The sequence below is a fragment of the Capra hircus genome, chromosome 12 (assembly GCF_001704415.2).
Source record: "Capra hircus breed San Clemente chromosome 12, ASM170441v1, whole genome shotgun sequence".
NCBI classification, from domain to species: domain Eukaryota; kingdom Metazoa; phylum Chordata; class Mammalia; order Artiodactyla; family Bovidae; genus Capra; species Capra hircus.
In genome coordinates this window covers 63,950,789-63,976,215 of record NC_030819.1, presented here as the reverse complement: position 1 = coordinate 63,976,215, position 25,427 = coordinate 63,950,789, and the positions used below count along the sequence as shown (strand labels likewise).

The 25,427-nt window shown below is 37.6% G+C and overlaps 1 protein-coding gene across 1 annotated transcript in view; it reads right to left on the bottom strand.

Moving 5' to 3' along the window:
- The window catches only part of COG6 (component of oligomeric golgi complex 6), a 60,275-nt gene continuing 37,339 nt past the window's right edge, over nucleotides 2,492–25,427 (bottom strand). The window contains exons 15-19 of the mRNA XM_018056684.1: nucleotides 25,069–25,236; nucleotides 22,147–22,254; nucleotides 21,041–21,094; nucleotides 19,514–19,593; nucleotides 2,492–4,018 (exon numbers count right to left, since the gene is read on the bottom strand). Of these exons, the coding sequence (XP_017912173.1) occupies nucleotides 3,871–4,018; nucleotides 19,514–19,593; nucleotides 21,041–21,094; nucleotides 22,147–22,254; nucleotides 25,069–25,236 (558 nt within the window). The 3' untranslated portion in view covers nucleotides 2,492–3,870. The remainder of the gene's footprint in view (nucleotides 4,019–19,513; nucleotides 19,594–21,040; nucleotides 21,095–22,146; nucleotides 22,255–25,068; nucleotides 25,237–25,427) is intronic.

Here is a 25,427-nt window from a genome sequence, read left to right as displayed (position 1 = left end):
TATATAAGCACCTCTTTACACATGATGCTGAATGGTCAGCACACCCAATAACTGAAATAACATTATTATTCTTAACATAACGAGCAGGGAGCACTCTTAGAAACTTCTTCCTACGTATGTCTTGAAATACCTGTCTGCATGCATTACACAAGGCAGTGTAAGATATAGTTTCAACACACTATGTTAAGAAATAACTTTTGAAACATCCTTTTTTACATACGTACTCAAACACATCTATACATGCATTCATGCATTAGATTCCCTCTTAGTCCTAGGCTTTTTTTTTTTTGAAAATTTGATTGCATGATGTATTTTTGTGTGTATTTCTTTGAATTTATCCTACATAAAATCTGGTAAATTTCTTGAGTGTGTATATTAAAGTTTTCATCAAATGTGTAAAGTTTCCTTCCAATTTCTTCCAATATTCTTTCGGCCTCCCCCCGCCTTTTTTCCTGAGATTCCCATTGTCTGAATATTGTTGACAATATTCAAAATCTTTGAGTTTCTGTGCATTTTCTTTCATTTTATTCTTTCCTTCTGTTCCTCAGACTAAATAATTTCAGTTGACCTGTCTTCAAGTTTGCTGACACCTTTTTCTATCTGCTCAAATCTGATGAACTCCTATAGTGAAATTTTAATTTGTTATTATACTTTTTAACTCCAGAATTTTTTAATAAATTTTAATCAAATTATAACTTTATCATTTTTAAGATTATAAACATAACTATAAAAACCTCCTTTTGGAAATTTCTTCCTCTTTCTGGATATTCTCTATTTGGTAAGATATAAATTCTACTGAATTCTAACTTTACCCCAGGCCCTGTGCTAAACAATTTCTTTCAACCGTTTTTTTTTAAAAATTGTGAAATATGTAAAGAGTTCATATTTTAGAAAATAAAAAAATGACCACACATATACTAACAATCAAGCATAAGAACAGAACATTAGTAACTTCTAAGGATCCTGTGAGGTAACCTTGAAGTCTGCATTAATCCTTTCCCATATTTCCTTACAGCTTTACCACATACATATCCATGAATAATGTGCAAATTTGCCTTATCTTTTATTTTAAAATTCTATAAATGGACTCATACTATTCTGAGATTGTTCTGTTCAACATTATGTATTTGGGAATTGTTTCATTTTTCACTACTGTGGAGTATTCCACTGAATGGATGGATCTAAGGATGTGAGCTAATAGTAGCCAGAGAAAGTTGAGCTATGCATACTCCTGAGGGGGAAAAAAACTGAGGCTCAAGCCCTAGAGTATGCCAACTCTTAAAGGTCACAAAGACACAAGAGAACCAGGGAAGGTTTGGTGAGGGAAGTGAATGGAAAACTAGCAGAAAGTTGTGCTGTGAAAGCCTGGAAAGCACAGTATTTCAGACAGAAATGTGTGGAATGCTATTCAAAGTTTAATAAAGGAAGGAATGAGAAGAATCCACTGATCTGACAACACACAATGCTATGGGGATCTCATCACGACTGGCTGTGTTGCAGTGATGTGGGGATGCTGAAGCCAGCCACACAGGGGTAATTCAGGACACAATGGCAGCAGAAACGTTAAGACTACATGCATAAATGACCATAAAATGCAGCAGAGAAATGGAGGTATTAGGATCCGGGAGGTGGCAAGTTTTAAAAAATATTATCAACACTAGAGCACTGTGTATGCTGTCAAGAATAATCCTACAGAGAAGTCAGAAGTTGCTGAAGCAAAATAAAGGGTTAACTTGAGAGAGAAAAGTCCCTGAGAAGGGGAGAGAATGGAACCCGGAGTCCAGAGGAAGGGAACTGCTTGTTACAGGAGGAGGATGCTGTCTCCCAACACAAAAGGAGGAAAGACGAAGATGATGAATACAACTAGGAGGGTAGAAGAAAAATGAGGGAGATAAATCGGACAGCTTCCATCTCAATGAATCATGAAGGTCATTAACCAAGTGAGGGTGAAGGGTCATCTTGAAAAGTAGGGAGCTGAGCTCACCTGAGACAGAAAAGGACTACACAAAGCAACACCAAGTATCATTTGAAACTGTGCTCATGAATTAAAAAAGTCAGTCAGTCTACTGGGCGTGATTTTTCTCAGGTAACATTCACTGGTCAAATACAAGCACAGAAAAAGAATTGGAAACATTCCATCAGAGAAGGCTTTGGTCAGGCAAATAACTTCCCTCTCTAAAGGGAAGGCTGACCTGCATCACCTAAGGTTATACTTAAACAGTTCAAAATGTAAACTATGAAGTAAACAGCAAATACAGTGCTAAGCTACTGAACTAACTCTTGCAGTCTTTTATTTTGACTAAGTTCTCAACATCACACTGACACCATATCATGCTCGCCCATCTTCCACTGGTTGTATCAATTCGGCCCTGTATTGTACTTCCTTCCCATTAGTCTACTTTCTAAAATCACATTGACAAGATGTACAAAAATACTGCAATGGTCGCTGTTCTAAAAACACTTCAGTATTTTATTTGAAAAAATTAGGTAGAAAGATAAATATATTTTTATTCCCCCTAGAAAACAAAGGAATTCACTAATGGTAAGCAAGCAATCTTTTTTCACAATAGATACAAATTATAAAATTTAAGCTCTTGCCTTACATCATACTTTATTTTCTTTACTATATCACATTTATTAAAGGAAAAATTAAAATACAGATTAAACACCAAAAGAGATGATATGTAACCAATTACTCTTGCTCCAAAAAAATACAATTGTTAATTTCACATAGATCAGGCCCCGTTCTGACAATACTAATTTGCTATATATTCTGTATTTGCCAAAAAAATATTATCTTACTACTTTTCAAAATATTTCAACCTAACCAAGGTTCTCCTTATACCTCATTTTCTCATTTGTAATTTGGGGACACACCTCTTTTTAAAGATCTACCAGAAATTAAGATTTTGCTAATAAGAACTGTCCTCAACATTTTACGAACAAAGTCAAGTCACATCAAATACATTTAGATTTGTTTAAAAAAAAAACCAAAACAAACTGATTTTGAATCTCAGTTTCGTCAAGTTTCAAAGTCAGAGCCCAAACAATTCTTTGCAAGGGGCCATCATATGGGTAGATATGTCATCAATTAGAAGTTTGCTACTTTGGCATTTTCCCTCCAGTGATAGAATACATTAGTTTTTTGTTGGCTTAAACACCAGACAAAATGAACAGACAGTTGAATTTAGAGTCCACATGGTACAACAAACACATTCCTTTAAACTCTAGACTGACATGCAGCACAGGATGCCGACACACTTCACACGAACATCCTAGCTGAAGTGCTGAACTTCACCTTGAATTCAGTCCAGGGCAGACACAGGGTGGAAGCCACCTTTAAATGACTGTTCTCTGTTTTTGCTGAATGTATATTTCTGCTCCTCCGTTTAAGCATACTTACTCACAATATCTAATAAGGAAGCAAATGAATCTTTAAGTAAAGAGATGTTTATTAATATTAGGTCATATCTTCAAACTAACTCTTAAGTTTAGATAATTTTTAATATAGTTAAATTTAGAACTAATCTTGTTTAAAAAAAAAAAATCCCTGAAACCTCTCATTCTACTCTTTTTCCACATATGTGTATTCCAGAATTGAGGGAAAATAGCAGAGCTAGAGACAAGGTGAGCAAAAACAGAGTCCCTCTGTGTGGAGAGCAGATACAGAGCAACTGCTAATAACTCAGGTCAACATGTTACTTACTTACACATTACTGTGACCAAAGCAGTTACTGGGATTCACATTCTTATGATACAAAGAAAACTGCAACCATCAGATTTCAAAGTAATGATGAACAGACTAAAAACCAAGAAAACCTTCAGGGTTTTAGGAATGCAGTATTCTGCTACCACACTCAAAGGCGATGATCAGGAGAGAAGTGTCTGCACTTGCTGTGGCGATCGGTGTAGAATGCTCCCAGGATCTTTGTACTCATTGACCGGATTCATCACAGCTGCATACACTTCCCCATAGGCTCTGCAGACTAATTCTGTAGACTGTTTTATGATCTGCTCTCTATTGACAAACAAACAGATTTGTGTTAACACATAATCTGAAAACGAAAGACTAAGCACTCCAAGAAAGCTCCATACTTGAACCAAAGTATTTCATAATTATCACATCTTATTAAAAATCTTTGTACAACTACACAAGTTATCTTGGTTTGGGGATAAAGGGTTTTCTTATATTTATTATTTCTTTACGAAATCTCCATTAGTATGTAGGTTGCAGAAGGGCAGGGGCAGTGTTTTGCTCACTCTGTAGAACCGTGATGTTTAGGATGGAACATCGCCTAATATATTGTGAATTACTAAACAAGAAATAGAAACTGCAACCCACCATCAATGGACTGATTTTGCAAACTCAACTGACAACACAAAAGAGGCTTATAACCATTCAAATGTACCAATCCTTCAAATCTCAGAATAACTTACAATATACAGTCCTTTCACCTACAGCTCCTATACTAATAATCACATCTCCTCGATTACTAATAATCTTCATCTCTCCCACAAAGGTGACACTTGTCTGCAACAAATCACAGCATTTTCACAAATACATTCATAAACAAGCACATAAGAAGAGAAATAATTTTAAGTAAACTGAAGTAAATGTCTTTAGAAAAAAATTGGGTTCTTTAAATCTGCATTAATTGTTTAATAGTTTTCATGACATTTAGTTCATCAACTCCAACTACTCCTATATCACTATACCTACTGATGAAAACAGGCTTCCCAGGGGGCTGCCAGTGCCAGGGATGTGGGAGACACAGGATATCCCAGATCCCTGGGATGCACAGGTTCCCTGGAGGAGGAAATGGCAACCCACTCCAGTATTCTTGCCTGGAGAATTCCACGGACAGAGGACCCTAACAGGCCACAGCCCATGAGGTGAAAAAAGTCAGATACAACCGAGCACATAAGCACTGACGAAAACACCTTTCTGATGTTCACAGTAACTAAATTAAAACCGTGTCTTTAAAGCTTTACTCCCAATCCTACTTCTGTTGGCTTTCTCTGTCAGTGCCATATCTATCTGCCATCACTTCAGTTCAGACCATAACGAACTCCCGCCGGGAGGAGAAAGCAAAATCCCATTGGTCTTTCTCCAGCCAGTCTCCTCCACATTTAGTGTAGCTTAAGCAGATGACACCACGCTTATGGCAGAAAGTGAAGAGGAACTAAAAGCCTCTTGATGAAAGCGAAAGAAGAGAGTGAAAAACTTGGCTTAAAGCTCAACTTTCAGAAAACTAAGATCATGGCATCTGGTCCCATCACTTCGTGGGAAATAGATGGGGAAACAGTGGAAACAGTGTCAGACATTATTTTTTTGGACTCCAAAATCACTGCAGATGGTGACTGCAGCCATGAAAGCAAAAGACGCTTACTCCTTGGAAGGAAAGTTAGGACCAACCTAGATAGCATATTCAAAAGCAGAGACATTACTTTGCCAACAAAGGTCCATCTAGTGAAGGCTATGGTTTTTCCAGTAGTCATACGTGGATGTGAGAGTTGGACTGTGAAGAAAGTTGAGTGCTGAAGAATTGATGCTTTTGAACTGTGGTGTTGGAGAAGACTCTTGAGAGTCCCTTGGACTGCAAGGAGATCCAATCAGTCCATCCTAAAGGAGACCAGTCCTGGGTGTTCATTGGAAGGACTGATGCTGAAGCTGAAAACTCCAGTTCTTTGGCCACCTCATGCAAAGAGTTGACTTACTGGAAAAGACTCTGATGCTGGGAGGGATTGGGGGCAGGAGGAGAAGGAGACAACAGAGGATGAGATGGCTGGATGGCATCACCAACTCGAAGCATGTGAGTTTGAGTGAACTCTGGGAGTTGGTGATGGACAGGGAGGCCTGGCGTGCTGCGATTCATGGGGTTGCAAAGAGTTGGACACGACTGAGTGACTGAACTGAACTCAAGCACTGTTAGATTAATCTTTCTAAAGCATAACTTTTATCATGTCTCCCCCTTACCCAGGACCCTTCAAGGCGATTCAATGTCTTCTTCCAATTTCAGAGAAGTCAGAACTCCTTACCCTTTCACTTAAAATCTTCTATAATGCTATCCACATCATTACTCTAATTCTGCAGTCCAGCTCAACCCCTGACTGGCCTATCTGCCCTGCTCTTCCTGACCTTCGCTCCCTCACATACCTCCATTAGCCTGCCATGTCTCTCTTCCACCTTTCAATGCTCTTAATTCTCAGGAAAAATGGACTCCCTCATCCACGAAGACTTCCCTGTCCTTCAGTGCTAGAAATAACCCGTTCTTAGAACATCCATGACCAAAATTATACCTCTGTAAGATTATCTGTGGAAATATGGGGATCAGTGGTCTAAAGAAGAATAAAACTGGTTGAATGGAATGAGGAAGGGAGTCCACCTATGGTCTTGGGTCATTGCACACTGTTCCGATGGGGTCTCAAACTCTCGATTTGAGCAACCGTGATTTGTTAGAACAACCCTACATTTCCCTAAAGCTTCCAGAATGAGACTGAGTAGAAGGCAGATACGCTGAGTAACTTTTCTGAGCAGAGTGGAGCAATGCTATTGGCTGTCCTACCTTTTTGCTGAAAGTGAGGATGGTAGAAACTGATTTGGTAACCTACTTTACCAGATGAGGCTTAGAGATTTTTTTAAAAAATCTGCTGGTTAGTGATCGCTCCTATAATTAACTGAGCGTAACAACAGATGTATCAAAATGATACAACAATCATTTTCCATAAGTGACACAGCTGAAAAATACAATAATTAGCATTTAAAAAATCTGATAACTAATATTTTATACTCATTTGCAACAAATAATGAATTTTAGATATAGCACTTCTAGTTCTCTACTAAAATCAGTAAGACTTTTAATTTGAATTGTTTTAATATTTTATTGGAGTACAGCTGATTTACAATGTTGTACAAATCTCTGCTCTACAGCAGAGTGACTCAGTTTTACACATACATACATTCTTTTTTTAATATTCTTTTCCACCATGGTTTATCCCAGGGGATTGGAGATAGTTCCCTGTGCTATATAGTAGGACCATGTTTATCCATTCTAAATGAAACAGCTTGCATCAATCAACTTCAAATTCCCAATCCATCCCTCTTCCTCCTCCACTAAAAGCAGTAAGATATTTGGAGGTTTATAAAATATTACTCACACCTCATACTCTAAAATCTGTACTCAGTCTGAACAGTGTGTACTTAAGCTACATGTGAAACATACAAACAAGGCTATTCCTTCTTACAATAAGTTTAAAATCAGAATAAGGTACAAAAATGAATATTAAACATATTTTTAAAAAACCCAGAGTTAATAACTGGTAAATACAGAATTACTGAAAATTCTGAAATAATCAATTTAAAATCTTAATTTCAAATCTATGCAGTGAAAAATTTTAACATTACTAAAGCTTAGTTGTAACTCAGGGCACATTTCCACTTTTAAGCCACAACTCATAAGACAGCTGAAAATCATTATAAATCTGTAACACAGAGAACCAGAATAAAGCAATACTGCTAAGACAAATAATTAAATAAAACCCAGCCAATAAGACCAAGTAAGAGTTTGCAATTCATTTTAAATGTTTGTATTTGATGGCACAGGGCTTCCTCATTCCACTCCCCAGTTTAAGAAGCCACCAAGACAAGGGAGGGATCAAAAAATGAACATGGCTGCACTGAACAAGATGAGAGATACAAAAGCCTGTGGACAAAAAAGTCTCTCACAGAGCGGAAAGGAAGAGGGAACGGAACAGAAGGGGTCCTCCTGGCCTAACAGACAGCTGTTAAAGTCAACAGGACAGAAATGCAACAGAAATGGAGATTCTCCAACTGAATCCGAGTCAATTCAAACTGTAAAGGGCAAGAACTGTGACTGATAGTGGTTCCATATTTCTGGACAAATGTTAGAAGTTCATTTATTACTACCCAAGCCAGGTACAGGTCCACACGCTCATATTCATTAATGTTTTCCTAATGAGTTATACATGGCAGAGGTAAACGGTACAGTGAAGGACATTACTGTCAGAAGATCTTGACTCTAGCTCAAGTTCTGCTACTTACCGCTGCCTTGAACAAGTAATTTAACCTTTCCAAGCCTAATTCCAATATCATAAAACAAAATACTGACCTTGATAACCTTTACTAGATACTTTCAGCTTTGAAACTGTATTATTTCATTAAGCTAAGAGCTTTTTAATGAACTGCTGTTAAAAAACCTATATATGCTTATTCATACACATACACACACATATATGCATCCACGTACACCACTTTGTGGAACTGGGTTCCCTGAGTAGCGAAACGTATCAGTGACTTATACATAAATGCGTAGTGTTTCTAAAGTAATAAAGCAATTTTCTTGCCATTTTACTATCTCCTCCTTTTTATTTTTAATGCTAATTACTATGTAAGTTCACCCCTTATGTTAAAAAGTTATCACATATATCTTCTCTGTCTGCCTTCTGCCTGCCTGGTGTCTCGGTCCAAATTATTCACTAATATTATGTGTGAAATATGAAGGTCAAATAATGAATCATTACAGTGAAAAATAAAATCAGTGTCAAAAGTGGAAAATTCAAGAACTGTATAAATACAAAATGACCAGCAAATCATCTCAGTCTAGTCATGTGCTTCTAAAAAGGTGGAATATCCTTATCCACTGATCTTTTCAAGTACAGGTAAAGAAAAGCAGTATTTTTTTTTCCCCCAGTCATGTATGCTATTTTCTAGCATGGGTACTGACCTCAGATTTTACTTTCTGTATTTTGATCAATCACAGCCAATCACATACCTGATGAATGTAATACTTTTAGAACTGTTTATGTTAAAATTCTAAAGATAAATCTGCTTTTCACATGACCAACAACAGATATGCAAAAGTCCAGTTAAAAGGGAAAAGCTTTTGAATGTAAGCCAAGATTCATCTATAAAGTTAGATCATTAACTTTCTTGGTCTCTTTACATGTCTTTACATGACATTCTCACTGTAATTTCAAAAAATTTAAAACAAGACTCATACAAATAATTCATTAATGTAGGAAATTATTAAGATGGTAAAGTTGATTCACAAAACGTTTTGAGGAACTGGTCATTTACAGGCATTTGAAAAGGAAGATTAGGATAAATCAGGTTACAGATAAAAAGAACTAACATCTCATAGAGCAGGAAAGTTTCATCTCGGAACCTTTTAATCCATAGTAAACAGAAAATCAAACAAGGGTACATTCCTCTAATTTTTGATGGGTCTATTAACAATGTTTCAATATGACATGAAAAAGACACGCTGGTCTCCCAGACCCTACACACCTTACTTCCATGGTCTGGAAAGTCTTCTTACTTTTGCAAAGTACAGTTGCTGTTTCCCCCCCACCCCCCTGTATAGTTTGCTGTTCTAGTATAGCAATATCAAAGATAATAATCATGTAGCTAATGTGCTATGAGAAAAAATAAGAAATAAAAGAGATGAGCTTGTTATACAATTTCACAGAAGTGCAAAGTATTTTAGTTATCTATCCGTGAGAATACCAGACATTAAGAAATTATTTTTGTCCAGTTATAAATGTCACAGTATAAAACTACAGTTTTAAGTTCTGAAAATACTAATAAACATTATTGTATAACTAAATGGAGATACCATTCTCATTTTAAAACATGCTCACTGAAATTACCTTACATATAATTTAAATAATTATTTAAAGTACTGAGCCATAATAAGAAATTAACTGCTAACTTCCAAAATCAGTGAGCTTGTCATTAATCAGTACTTTAAGATTCTGGTTGCCGTAACAACATGATAAAACTTTCAACATTACCATAAACCCAGCACTTCTAAAAATAATTTATTTCAACATTCAGGTTCTGTGATCACTAAAATTGAACTTTATTACAGCACCACAGTTAAGAGGCAATCAAACATGCCACAGGAGAAAAGAAGGTGTTACAGTTTAACTATTCCCAAAAAACTAAGGGGAAAAAATATACCAATGTATAATAGATTGGTTTAGAAATGAACATTTTGATTTCTCTCTATCACAATATAAATATCAAAGATGCCACAGTGGGTCAGCTTTCTGTCATTCACAGTAAAAATTAAAGTGTATCTGAGGTGAGACCAAGGCACAGATCTCACATATGTTTCATACAGCCTATCACATATGCCTAACATTTTTGAGTTTCCTTTTAAAATAGTAAAACAATATAATCTCAGCAGAGAAACAGTTAATACAAATATAGTACAAGCTAGTGTTAAAGAGAACAGGCTCTGGAATACTGGATTCGAATCTTGACTCTGCTTCTTGCTAACTGTTTGACCTTGTTTCAATTATTTCACCTTTCCAAAAAAATATGTCCTTTCTGTAAAATGGAGAGACTAATGTACAGACTTACCAAGAGGGTTAAGAAAAGCAATTCATTCAAGCATCACTCTAGCTGAGATGCTAAAATTAGACTGTAGAGGCCGGTGTGGGAATGGTAGAGAGCGCAAGGGTCAAAGAATAGTTCCAAGGCTGATGTGATAATCCAGGCACAGATGATACTACCTTGGACCAGAGAGGTAACTGTGGAGACAGTCAAAAGTGACTGGAGTCTGCTCTCATCCATTTCTTTCTAGGTAAATATTTAATAAATTGGTTCCATGGCATTTTGATTGGAACTACATTGGGAATTTACAGATTACTACGTTACACACCCAGTTAGAGAAGAATATCATGTGTCCACATTGGAACACTGGAAATCTACAGCAAACGTCAAACTTCAGTGATGAAATATCACAAACATTCTCAGTAAAGTTCAAAGTAAAATACACACACTCACCATTACATCTACTATTTACTTGGAGCACCTAGTCAATATAAGTTTAATCATAAATACTGAAAAAAATTAATGGCTCATTAACTTCAGATGTCTGTACCAAAACAAACAAAAAAAATCAAGGCAAACAATTGATAAACTAATAGAACTAAGAATTTACTTACCTGGTCAGATTCAAAATTAATGTATAAAATTTAGTATTTTTCCCTATATACCAGCAACATCTAATGAGAATATGCAATGGAAAATAAAGGACCTTATCAAAGGAGTCACAAAACTGTTTCCTAGGAATAAACCCAACAAGATACATGGAAAACTATATGAAGAAACTAAGTCTACTGAAAATTCTAAAAGATGATCTGGATAAACAGGTAGGTATACTATGCTCATGGGAAATACCCACCAGTGGCTTTCTTACATCTGTTTGTTCTTATGTTAGCTGACTGAATGTTTTACATGCACTTTAAAAGAATGTTATTTTCTCTAGTTGTGTGTGGTATTTTCTTTCTGTGCGGTTGAGCTGATTAGTGACACTGTTCAGTTCCTTTACACCAAACAAGTAGTTTTCTACTTTTTCTATTAATTATAGAGAGAGGAGGGCTGAAATATCAAAAGGAATGCCAATCTATCTATTCTTCTTCAATTTCATAAGCTTATTTGTCATGTTTTTTGAAGCTCTATTAGTTGCACATATTTACTATTGTATCTTCTTCATGAATTGATCCTATTATTGTGAAATATCCGTCTTTATCTTCAGTAGCGTCATCTTCCCATCAGCCTAATTTTTCTGATATTAACATCAGAATATAGCTACTTCAGCTTTATTGTATTTTTATTTGCATAGTATAATATGATCTTTTAAACGTGCTCTTCAAGTGGGTTTCTTACAGACTGCAGACAGTTGGGCCAGGTTTTTACACCCAGTCTAATACTTTCGGCCTTTCAACTGGAGTGTGTAGCCCTTTTACTTTTAATATAGTTACATTTGGGGCTGAATTTAGGTTTATCATCCTACTATTCATTTTATATTTGTACCACCTGCTCTTTTTTTCTCTTTTTCTGCCTTCTTTTAATCTAATTGTCTTTTAAACATTCTATTTTATCCACTGGCATATTATTTATTTCAGTGCTCGCTATAAGGTTTACAATCTATCTTCAAACAATATTATGCACTTTATGAGCAACCTTCAACATCTCAACAGTGTACTTCTACTTCCTTCCCCCTTCATCTTTTATGCTTTTGTAGCCGTAAACTCTATTTCCCAGTGTTAAGAATCCCACACTCACTGTCAGTATTTTTATTTTAAAGGTCCACTATCTTTTATATTTAGCATTTCCTGTGCTAGTCATTCCCTGGTGTAGACATGAGTTTTCCTGTGGTATCATTTTTCTTCAGCCTGAAGAACTTCCCTTATCATTTCTTGCAGTGCAGTATACTGGTGATAAATGCTCTCTACTTTTGTTTATCTTATCTCAAAATGTATTCTTTTTGCTTTCAGTTTGAAAGATACTTTTGACGAATACACAAAGTTGAAACTGTTTTACCATTCAGCTTTTTAAAAGATGTGATTTACTGTCTTCTGGTTTGAACTGTTCTAACAAGAAGTCAGTAGTATCCTTATCATTGTTCCCCACAAATAATATCATTGTTCCACTTAAAATCTTGCTTTTTAAGATTTTTTTTCTCTTATCACTGGTTTGCAGTAATTTGATTATGGTATACCTTAGTATAAGTTTCCTTGTGATTTATTTAGCATCCTGAATCTGTGGGTTCATGTTTTCCATCACATCTGAAAAAAATTCTTTTATGCCTTCGATTTTTTTATGCCTTAATCTCACTATGACACTTCATTTATATTCCAATGCTTGTTATCGTCTCACAATTCGCCACCTAAGGTTTTTCATCTGTTCTACAGCTTTTAATTTTTTCCTACCTGAGCTTCAGTCTGGGCAATTACTACTGTTCCCTCTACAAGCTGATTGATCTTTCCCTCCATAATATTCAACTGGTGATTGTATCTACCCAGTGAGTTTTCCTCTTAGTCCTTGAACACATCTGGAAATAGCTATTTTAAAGATCTTACCTGCTATTTCTGTAAACTATGTCGGTACGTCTGTTTCTGTTGACAGATTTGTTTCCAGTTTTGGTTCACACGTTCCTAGTACTATATCCAAGTACTTTTTATTGCATGTTCAGCACTATAAATGTTACACTGTTTATTGTATTTTGCCATATTTATGAGTGTTAAGTTATGTTCTGGAAGGCAGTTAATTCAGTAAAGATCCACATGATCTTTTAGAGGTTAGTCTTTTCTTTATTACTATGAGTCTAAAGTAGCCAAAAGGAGCTACCCGCCATCCGAGGTCAGGGGCTGCGGCCGGGAGGAGCTAGCCCCCACCCGAGGTCAGGGGCAGCGGCTGGGAGGAGCTAAGCCCTGCCAGAAGCCAGGGGCAGCAGCCGAGAGGGGCGTCCAAGGAGCGCTGTCTGTGCGGGCGCAGGTGGGCCTAGGAGGGGCTGTGGTGAGGAGATACCCCTCATCCAAGGTAAGGAGCAGAGGCTGCACTTTGCTGGGGCAGCCGTGAAGAGATACCCCACGTCCAAGGTAAGAGAAACCCAAGTAAGATGGTAGGTGTTGCAAGAGGGCATCAGAGGGCAGACCCACTGAAACCATACTCACAGAAAACTAGTCAATCTAATCACACGGACCACAGTCTTGTCTAACTCAATGAAACTAAGCCATGCCCTGTGGGGTCACCCAAGATGGGCGGGTCATAGTGGAGAGGTCAGACAGAATGTGGTCCACTGGAGAAGGGAATGGCAAACCACTTCAGTATTCTTGCCTTGAGAACCCCATGAACAGTATGAAAAGGCAAAATGATAGGATACTGAAAGAGGAAATCCCCAGGTCAGTAGGTGCCCAAATTGCTACTGGACATCAGGGAAGAAATGAAGGGATGGAGCCAAAGCAAAAACAATACCCAGCTGTGGATGTGACTGGTGATAGAAGCAAGGTCCAATGATGCAAAGAACAGTATTGCAAAGGAACCTGGAATGTTAGGTCCATGAATCAAGGCAAATTGGAAGTGGTCAAACAGGAGATGGCAAGAGTGAATGTCGACATTCTAGGAATCAGGGAACTAAAATGGACTAGAATGGGTGAATTTAACTCAGATGACCATTATATCTACTACTGCAGACAGGTATCCCTTAGAAGAAATGGAGTAGCCATCATGGTCAACAGAAGAGTCCGAAATGCAGTACTTGGATGCAGTCTCAAAAACGACACAATGATCTGTTCATTTCCAAGGCAAACCATTCAATATCACAGTAAACCAAGACTATGCCCCAACCAGTAACGCTGAAGAAGCTGAAGTCGAATGGTTCTATGAAGACCTACAAGGCCTTTCAGAACTAACACCCAAAAAAGATGTCCTTTTCATTACAGGGAACTAGAATGCAAAAGTAGGAGGTCAAGAAACACCTGGAGTAACAGGCAAATTTGGCTTTGGAATACAGAATGAAGCAGGGCAAAGGCTAATAGAGTTTTGCTAAGAGAACGCACTGGTCATAGTAAACAACCTCTTCCAACAACACAAGAAAAGACTCTACACATGGACAATATCAGATGGTCAACACCAAAATCAGATTGATTATATTCTTTGCGGCCAAAGATGGAGAAGCTCTATACAGTCAGCAAAAACAAGACCGGGAGCTGACTGTGGCTCAGATCATGAACTCCTTATTACCAATTTCAGACTTAAATTGAAGAAGTAGGGCAAACTGCTGGACCATTCAGGTATGACCTAAACCAAATCCCTTATGATTATACAGTGGAAGTGAGAAATAGATTTAAGGGCCTAGATCTGATAGACAGAGTGCCTGATGAACTATGGACTGAGGTTCATGACATTGTACAGGAGACAGGGATCAAGACCATCCCCATGGAAAAGAAATGCAAAAAAGCAAAATGGCTGTCTGCGGAGGCCTTACAAATAGCTGTCAAAAAAAAGAAGTGAAAAGAAAAGGAGAAACGGAAAGATAAAAGCATCTGAAAGCAGAGTTCCAAACAACAGCAAGGAGAGATAAGAAAGCCTTCCTCAGCAATCAATGCAAAGAAATAGAGGAAAACAACAGAATGGGGAAGACTAGAGATCTCTTCAAGAAAATTAGATACCAAGGGAACATTTCATGCAAAGATGGGCTCGATAAAGGACAGAAATGGTATGGACCTAACAGAAGCAGAAGATATTAAGAAGAGGTGGCAAGAATACACAGAAGAACTGTACAAAAAAGATCTTCATGACCTAGATAATAACAATGGTGTGATCACTTACATTCATCTAGAGCCAGACATCCTGGAATGTGAAGTCAAGTGGGCCTTAGAAAGCATCACTACAAATAAAGCTAGTGAAGGTGATAGAATTCCAGTTGAGCTATTTCAAATCCTGAAAGATAATGCTGTGAAACTGCTGCACTCAAAATGCCAGCAAATTTGGAAAACTCAGCAGTGGCCATAGGACTGGAAAAGGTCAGTTTTCAATCCAATCCCAAAGAAAGGCAATGCCAAAGAAAGCTCAAACTACTGCACAACTGCACTCATCTCACACACTAGCAAAGAAATGCTCAAAATTCTCCAAGCCAGGCTTCAGCAATATGTGAACCGTGAACTTCCAGACGTTCAAGATGGTTTTAGAAAAGGCAGAGGTACCAGCTTGCCAACATCTGCTGGATCATTGGAAAAGCAAGAGCATTCCAGAAAAACATCTATTTCTGCTTTATTGACTATGCCAAACCCTTGACTGTGTGGATCACAATAAGCTGTGGAAAATTCTGAAAGAGATGGGAATACCAGACCACCTGACCTGCCTCTTGAGAAACCTATATGCAGGTCAGGATCCAACAGTTAGAATTGGACATGGAACAACAGACTGGTTCCAAATAGGAAACGGACTACGTCAAGGCTGCATATTCCCACCCTGCTTATTTAACTTCTATGCAGAGTACATCATGAGAAACGCTGGGCTGGAAGAAGCACAAGCTCGAATCAGGACTGCCAGGAGAAATATCAATAACCTCAGATATGTAGATGACACCACCCTTATGGCAGAAAGTGAAGAGGAACTAAAAAGCCTCTTGATGAAAGTGAAAGACGAGAGTGAAGAAGTTGGCTTAAAGCTCAACATTCAGAAAACGAAGATCATGGCATCTGGTCCCATCATTTCATGGGAAATAGATGGGGAAACAGTGGAAATAGTGTCAGACTTTATTTTTCTGGGCTCCAAAATCACGGCAGATGGTGACTGCAGCCATGAAATTAAAAGACGCTTACTCCTTGGAAGAAAAGTTATGATCAACCTAGATAGCATATTCAAAAGCAGAGACACTACTTTGCCAACAAAGGTCCGTCTAGTCAAGGCTATGGTTTTTCCTGTGGTCATGTATGGATGTGAGAGTTGGTCTGTGAAGAAAGCTTAGCGCCGAAGAATTGATGCTTTTGAACTGTGGTGTTGGAGAAGACTCTTGAGAGTCCCTTGGACTGCAAGGAGATCCAACCAGTCCATTTTAAAGGAGATCAGCCCTGGATGTTCTTTGGAAGGAATGATGCTGAAGCTGAAACTCCAGTACTTTGGCCACCTCATGCGAAGAGTTGACTCATTGGAAAAGACTCTGATGCTGGGAGGGACTGGGGGCAGGAGGAAAAGGGGACGACAGAGGATGAGATGGCTGGACGGCATCACCGACTCGATGGACGTTGAGTATGAGTGAATTCCGGGTGTTGGTGATGGACAGGGAGGCCTGGCGTGCTGCGATTCATGGGGTCGCAAAGAGCGATTGAATTGAACTGAACTGACTGAAAGTAGCCTTTACTGTAGGACAGATTAGCCTCACGTTTAAGGCTTAGACGTTCCGAGGTCTCTAAAGCACACTGTGAGTCCCAGTCATTTATCAGTTTGCACGTTTCCAGTAATCACTATTTCTTTGGTAGGCTCACCCTGCCCCTATTACCAAATCTGCTTTATATATTTTCTGTTTATACTGGCGTTCCTGATAGTTAAAGATAGTGGCTTAAAAAGGAGGGCTTCCTGAGCGGCACTAGTGTAAAGAATCTGCCTATAATGCAGGAGACCCAGGTATGATCCCTGGGTTGGAAAGATCCCCTGGGGAAGGGAATGGCAACCCACTCAGGTATTCTTCCCTAGAGAATCCCAAGGATGCTTAAAAGGAGGCAGTGAAAGAGAAGAAAATTATTACATTTACCTCAAAAAAAAAAAAAAAAAAAAAGCCAAAGTCATTACGTTTAAAGACATTTGCTTTGTTTCTACCATATGCAACAGATAAAGATTCCTGAATCAAAGAATTCTCAAATCATATCCACTTTTCTACACACTCACTTTAAGAAGCATCTATAGTCTCTATTTCTTAAATTATTCATACAAGAATTCTGATTCAATAAGAGAAGACACAGAATATTTTATAAATATGCATGACTGTGGTTTCTATAGTCCAACCTCTATTTTTATACTATTAAAAGGTAAGTGTTGGAGTCTGGCACTGAAAAAAGAACAACGCCCTTCCAATTCATCACAAGGAAGGAAGGATTCTTTAAAAATGCTTTAATTTTCTACTTTTTAATTTTTAATACAACCTCATTTTCTGGCTACTTAAATTCATTCAATAGCTTATTCCAAGGCTGAAGTATTCAATCAAAATCCACTTTGAGAGGCAGTCAAACTATAACACAAGACAAGAAAAGAAAGAAGAAGAGAAGAGTGACAGGGGTTCCCAAGGTACTGCAAGCACAGAGACAAGCAAAGTTACAGAGAACAGAACATTAACAAAACAAGACAGGAATAAAAAAAGTTTTACACTGCAAAGCTCTATTTCAAAGAAACAATTGACATTTTAAATACACTATGAATAGAAATCTATATGGATATGAAATTATTTTAGCTTAAAAACAGATTACCATTTTGAAAAGGTTCAAAATTTAACTGAATAAAGGTTACCTCCTATTATTTCAAATGCTTTATAAGTAAGATCAAATGCATATCATGCCTATATAGTACTAAGTACTAAAACAAGTGGTTAAATATAAAAAAGTTACAGGTATTTGGTTAAACAAAGTAAATAACTTAAGAAAACAAACAATTTGAATTATGGCATAAAGGAATTTGTTTCACAGTCTCCCAGTTCTTTAGAATTTTAGTTATGTTGACAGTATGAGATCTTTTAAGATAAAAAAATATAAAAGCAAAAAAATAAAATAAAATCAGTTACACTGACCACAACTAATGTGGGAACTCCCTAAGAAGGTAACAGAGTAGAGGTTTGGTGAGTGTCACACTCAAAAGTAATGTATTAAGATTGGAATCCATTTCAGAAGTCAAGAACTATAAGCCAAGGACGATTGACAGACGCAAGTCTCCAATGATACACAGTCTAACTTCTTCACTGTCATTCCAGTTTCTTCATTAGGTTAGATACAGTTAGAACCCTAACTCTATGTCCGAGAGAATCCATTTCCAGCCAATTCTAATAGACACCAAATTCTTCCGCATGCTGAGCCCAAAGCTGCCTCCTTGCTCTACATATTGCTCCTCAGAACAACAGAAGGCAAGTGGACCACCTCTGTACCACGACATCCTTTCAGATATTTAAAGCATTTTTTTTCAAGTTGCATAGCTCTTTCTTTATTGTACTTTTAATGTAAATATTTGTTCAAGTGTGTAATTGACATGTCAGACTATAATCTCTATTAAGATAGTGAAACTGGCTTTTAAATCTTACTCTGTAGTGCCTGGTACACAGAGCACTTAATACACTAGCTGAATGGAAAGAAAAAAAGGTACAGATGTCTGATTTCCTACTTGTACAAAACTTTGTCAATATTTTTGCTAAAATCAAGAAAGTCACCCAGTATAATCTCTCATTTTCTTCTAATCGTAATATCATTATATTTTAATGTATAGTCCTTTGCCTTGAACACATTTCTAATACATGATATCAAACAATTTTATAATGTATTTATAGAAACTCCCAGAGTCCAAAATGATCTAAACAGTAGGACATCTATGTTGCACAATGAACATATTGCTAATCTTTTATCACATATTCAGTGCAATTTTGACATTAATACAATGGAACTTCGTATTATCACATTGTAGCTTCAATTACATAAGTCCCATTATTTTTTAAAAAAGCATTCACTAAATAGACACTTTCAAACTACAAACAAGTAAGGAACAAGTATGAACAGGGTAAGGTCAGATCTCTTAGGGGTGCTGAGGTAGAAAAAAAGGCTGAGAACTATAAATCCTCAATGATTAAATCTCCTTTTTTAAAAAACAATTTCTTTCTAAGAAATGTATGTGAATCTTTGGAATAGGCAATGGCACCCCACTCCAGTACTCTTGCCCGGAAAATCCCGTGGACGGAGGAGCCTGGTGGGCTACAGTCCAAGGGGTCGCTAAGAGTTGGACACGACTGAGTGACTTCACTTTCACTTTTCACTTTCATGCACTGGAGGAGGAAATGGCAACCCACTCCAGTGTTCTTGCCTGGAGCATCCCAGGGACGGCGGAGCCTGGTGGGCTGCCGTCTATGGGGTCGCACAGAGTTGGACACGACTGAAGTGACTTAGCAGCAGCAGCAGCTTGTGAATCTTTACCAACTATTAATAATTGGAACCAATAAATACTTACTTCACTGTGGCACTTAGAAGAAAGTTCAGCTGTGGCATTAACAGGTTGTCAGGAGCGGACAGATAGCGATCAAACTGAACCTAAATGAAACAGAGAAACTGGAAACACAAAGTGCACATATCTGCTAACAGACCTCCCTAATAATCACCCCTTTTTAAGGATTAAATCCTTGGGAAAATCCCATATTCCAAATAACGAGGTCTTTGTGATCAAAATGACTTATTTCTTATATATTCTAACTAAATTCACTGCAAGTGTCAACTCTTTAAGGTACTCAGTATCAGCAATATCTACTTTTAAAATTTCAGATCCAAGCCATTCATTTTGATCTCCCTCACCAAACTTCTGGGTAATAATAAGATGTTAAGTCATCAGATTTCAAGTCTACCTTACTTTCTAAAATCCAGAGTATCTGTTAATCATTCATTATTTTTTTATTTATTTTAATAAAAATTTAATTGGAGACATTTATTCATTATTAATATTCATAGAGTACCTGTTATTAGTAAGGTACCTTATAACGTAATATAAATATAATGGTGAGCAAAAAAAAGACAGTCCCTAGCTTCACAGAGCTCATGGTCTAGTGAGAGAGGTAGTAAACAAATGTAAATAAAGGAAAAACCAAGGCACCAATACTATAAAAGCATCCATCAGGACGACACAGATCTAATCTTTGTGTCTGGCAAAAGCGTCTCTGAGCAAAGGACACTTTAAGTGAAATCGTGAAGATGAACTGACATTAGGTTAAGTGTGTGCATAGTGGGGACACTGTGTATGAAGGCTTAGGTGAGAAAGAATGGCTACTAGAGCTCAGTTCATATAGGACTTGAAAGCTTTTCTAACAGATTCTAATTTCTACTGTAAAAGCATTAGGAAAACCATTAAAGGAGGGAAATAATGAAAGGGGGGAAATCATCTGATTTGAATTTAAGATGCTAACTCTGGCCACAGCAAGAAGAATCAAAGGGGAAGTCGTGCATAGCAGATGCAAGAGCAACAAACGGGTAGCTCCTGCACCATCTCAAACAAAGGCAAAAGGAGTGGAAAGAAGAGAAGATATCTGAGAAAATTGGAGAGCAAACTTATTGCGATTTGGTTAATATTAAATGGGATGAAGGGGTTGACTCTGAGATTTTGGATCTGCATGATTTAATTCACAGCATTATCACAATTCACAACTGTGTTCTTTATACGTTTATTTAGTTGCATGATAAATGCAGCTCTTATTGGTGGTTTTCTCTAATGATATATAGCCTAACTTCTTCACGTTGTCATTCCTGTTTCTTCATTAGGTTAGGAGTAAAAGTCTGAAACTGAAGAAAACTTAAACAGGAATAATAAGACTATTAGGGCATAGTGAGATATTACTACCAATGTCTGTCTTGATCAGACCTCTTTAAAGGGATACGTGTGCAATCATTATGACTGGAACCAGTTGTGAATACACCAAATTATCACACGGGAAAGAGTAAGAATAACATTCCATAAAGAAATGTATACTGACATGCTTTATTGCGTACTTACCATTGCAGCCTTCAGTGCCACAGAATCTAGGTTGGGCAAGTTAGCTAAAGGGCCCTTAAGGAACAAAAGGCCAAAAACAAGATGAAAACAGGTGCTAAATGTTACAGTTCACTTATGAAATACAGTCCATTAGGAGACTTTCCAAATTTGAAAATTTAGTTTATTTCCAAAGAACGTCCTATCTTCAACCTCAACTAAAAGAGGGACTATGACCTGTAAATTTCTGTATAACTAGCGTGAAGGTCCCCAATAATATGTGTTGGAGTGAGGAGCACACACGTTTATGGACAATGAAACAGCAGGATACTTCAGATTTAATCATAAGCAAGAAAAAAGGGCAGTTAAGTACTGAGAAATGGCAGTGAGAAATAGGGACTTGAAGAGTCTCACTTTGACAATTTTAGATAGTATAAAAAAGGTAGCAGAATTAGCTCCTTCTGGTGGAAATTTGCTTCCTACCTTATCAAAAGAAAAAATTCAAAACCTGTGCTCTTTGAGAGTGTCACTTAAGAGTTCCTGGGTTACAAAATATTCTTCACCTTATTGTTATTTAAAAGAGTTTTTTGCCTTTTAAAGAAAAATGCTTACATGGTTTCCTAGGCTTCTCTCCTACTCCGTGTTCCAATTCTACTGGAGTTCCGTAACTGAACAAGATCGTATGCTAGCCCCAGAAGTATTTACCTTTCCAAATAATAGACCATGATCTGCTAAATTAAAATGGGGAATGACTGCTATTTATATATAGTAATCTAAGCATTCAATTAGTTGATGGTGACAAAGGACTTTGAAAAATTTACCAATGTATTAATTTATACATTTTTCTACACTAATTTTTGTATATTTTCATTACTTTTAACCCAAACTATCTATAGTAAAAAGGACAGTTAACATTTGGGGACACTCTACTATATTTCAGGTAGTCATCTGAGCACTACACAGGCATTATCTTACTTAATCTTCAGAATAACCCTATGTTACAGATATTAGTACCCTCAATTTACAAATGAGGAAACAGAGTGGCAGAGCCAAGATTCTAATGAGTCTAGCTCTAGAAGACACAGTCTGAATTGGTGTTTCTCTCTAGTTAGAAATGGCCATGTGCTTACCTGTTCAGTTTTATGTTGCTGTACCATGTTATAAATGTAACTCAAGCCTGCTCTGGTTAAAACGTAAGAAGCTTGCTCATTTATGAGCGTGTCCAAATGTGCTTCAATCTAAAATAAAATACAATGAAAAGAAAACATTTTAAAAGAAGAAGAGGACTGCTGAGAGGAGCAGCAGACTGGCCTGGACTCCTAGCTCTTCATCGTGCTCCTTGCTGAGGCACAGGGACTGCTCTTCTATAAAGACTTTTCCTTCCTCAAAGAGGAAGTCCCCTCACAAATGCCAAGAAAGTCTTTGAGGATTCCAGGGCTAGTCAAAAAAATGTGAGCTGCTTCTTAGCTCTTTTAAAAGCTGGTATGAAGCAAACAAACAAAAACTACTCATCAGCAACAACAATGTAAAATAAAACACTTAGGAAGAATTCTGGGAGGATGAGGACTTGCTGTTTCTCACATCCACACTGCCTCATGCTCCCAACTTACTGGACTGACTCAGCCAATCAGATATGCCATCTGGAGAGGCCCGGAGGAAATCCCACAGGGGCTGAAGCTATAAGTTCCCCTGAAGAAAGCAGATCTGGGACAACTAGGGGATGGCTGAGGACCCAGCAGAAGACTAGTCAGAGGCGTCAGGGTCCGGGGCTGCCTACAGAGACTGTGCTGGCAGGTGGGAGTTGTATGCGCTCACCTGCTTTTGCTGTTCTTGGGGAAGTTACCTATGGCTAATGGGGGCAGAAGTCACAGGCGGAGACTGCCTGGTGGGATGACAAATTCCCAGGAAGGGAATTCCCTTCCCTTTACCAGTACAGGCCTGAAAGCCTGGAGCTCTTCCTGCTGTTCCTCCCTCACTGTTATCAACCTGTTTACCAATGGCACAGTTCACTATTAATAGACGATGTTCCCACCTGAATGCTTGCCATTGTCCAAGCCTCTACAGTAACTGAGGCCCTCCCCTTAAAAAACTTACAACTGGTTTAAAAAAGGTGATAGGTTCTAAGAGGAAAGCCACCAGAGAAATGAAAACAAGTGTCTATTCTTGAGGTAACACAGGTAGCTGAGACAGCAAACAATCCGCCTGCAATGCGGGAGACCTGGCTTCGATCCCTGGGTTGGGAAGATCTCCTGGAGAAGGGAATGGTACACACTCCAGTATGCTTGCCTGGAAAATACCATGGACAGAGGGGCCTGGTGGGATACAGTCCATGGAGTTGCAAAGTCACAAGACTGAGTGACTAACACATGTATACTGAAAGACACAGAGCACTTTAATTTTTTTCAAGTGAATGCCCAAGAAAGTACAATTAGAACCTTTACTTACTAGTCTCTTTGAAAAACCAAGAAAAATAAGATTGCAAATATAAATATTTAATGAAAGAGTTACCGCTAAGAACCAAATTAGTATCTGAAAGAAAAATGGAATAGTAATACAGAATAAATATCAAAGAAATATATTAAAGTGAAGAGGTTTAAAGAGAAATTAAAAGACAAGTTCAGGAGATAAAGCCAACTAAGGACAGAAGCTTTTTATATTCAGAATATAAAAAGTAACAGATGGAGAAGTGATAATTAATTAAAGATTACAGAAAACTTTCTTGAGCAAAAAAAAAAAAAAAAAGGTTGAATCTTCAGACTGAAATGGCTGTGCAAAGTCCAAAATGGAAGTAATAAAAAAAGAGACATACTAAAAAATATCCTGAGGAAATATCTGAACTCAAAGGAAAATCGTTGTAAGCTTCCACATGAATAAAATAGGTTTATCACAAAACTAAAGAGAATCAGACTGGCCTGGATTTCTTACTCAGAACACTGGAAGAAGTTTAAGAATGGAAGAAAATTAAAGATCTGAAGATCAAGAATCTTTTACTAAACAGGGAAAATCATTACTGCAGGGGCATGCTTCCCAGGAAGCAGCCACAGCCTTGCACAGTCCTTCCACACTGATTCTGGTCTGGCCCATGAGACCAGCACTGGCCACCGCCTAACAGCAAGCACGATGCAGACCTAATAAGCACTTACATGGTGGGGTGTGACCTCTTGGGATGCAAAAAATAACTTTGGGATATTTAAGAAATAAGGATAACTAGTGATAAAACAGATTGTTGGAGAACTGATACATATCTGCACATTTCGGGAATAGATTTAGAGAAATGGCAGTCTGGGGTTGAATTAGTGATAAATACATTAAAAACTAATGAATTTTTTTAAAAAGATTTTTACTAATTATACATAAGCAATTATGGAAGAAAGAAAAATTAATCATACTTCATATTTTGTAAAAATAAAAGAAAGAGCAGGAAATATCACAAATTTAGAGGTCTCAAAACTCATTTCTTGGAAAAATCAAAAGCAATACATTTTTACTGCAGCCACTGCCAACTGTTTACATTCTTGTGATAATAAAGAAGATTCAGAGTTTTGTGTTTTTGTAAAACATTTTATCTACCAAATCACTATTTCAAACTCAGAAGTCAAGTGTCTGGTAAATTTTATAAACGGCTTTGTTGTGACGCTTAAGTGAGACCGTTTGGCTTAAGGACCAGCATGGTTGGTTTAACAAATTGTAATGTTGTGCCTAACACTGATTTACACATAGACAAAAATGTATCTGTCCTTTGCAACACCTTCCGCACAAGCTCTGCAGTTCGAAAAATATAGCACGTTATTCACAGTTCGGAAACTGAAATCTGCCTATAGGATAATGGTTCAAATTAGTCAGAAAAGCTCCATTCTACCACCACATACTATGGTTTGAATAAAATATCCTACTCATTACATACCCTGGCTTCTCCCAAACTAAACTAAAATACTGAATATGGGATTCATAGAAATCAGGTCACTGAAGTTAGCTTACAGCCAGTAACTGAGATCATGTATGGAAAAAGAAGATTTCATCACAGTGAGCAGGCACGTCATGGCAAAATTAACCTGGAACTGCAGCATTTCCAGACGTCTGTCGGTGAATTCAAAGAGAGCCAACGTCGTCTTCATCATGTACAGTGAATTGACCATGAAGGTGGCCATGTCGGCTGTGCCCAGATGGCTGGCTGACACAGTGCACATCTGGAGGAGAGGGTCCAAGACACACGACAGCACCTACAGTGAGAAGCAGAATTAGACAGACCCCTCATCTCCGCACCAAGTGATGCAGGTCTGCGTTAATGGCACCTCAGAGTGAATGCCAGACTAGAGCGGAAGGGACCAACTTACAGAAGCACATATGAAAGAGATTAAATGGTACAGAAATCGTAACTCTTAAAACAAGCATCGCTGAGTATATATTATTT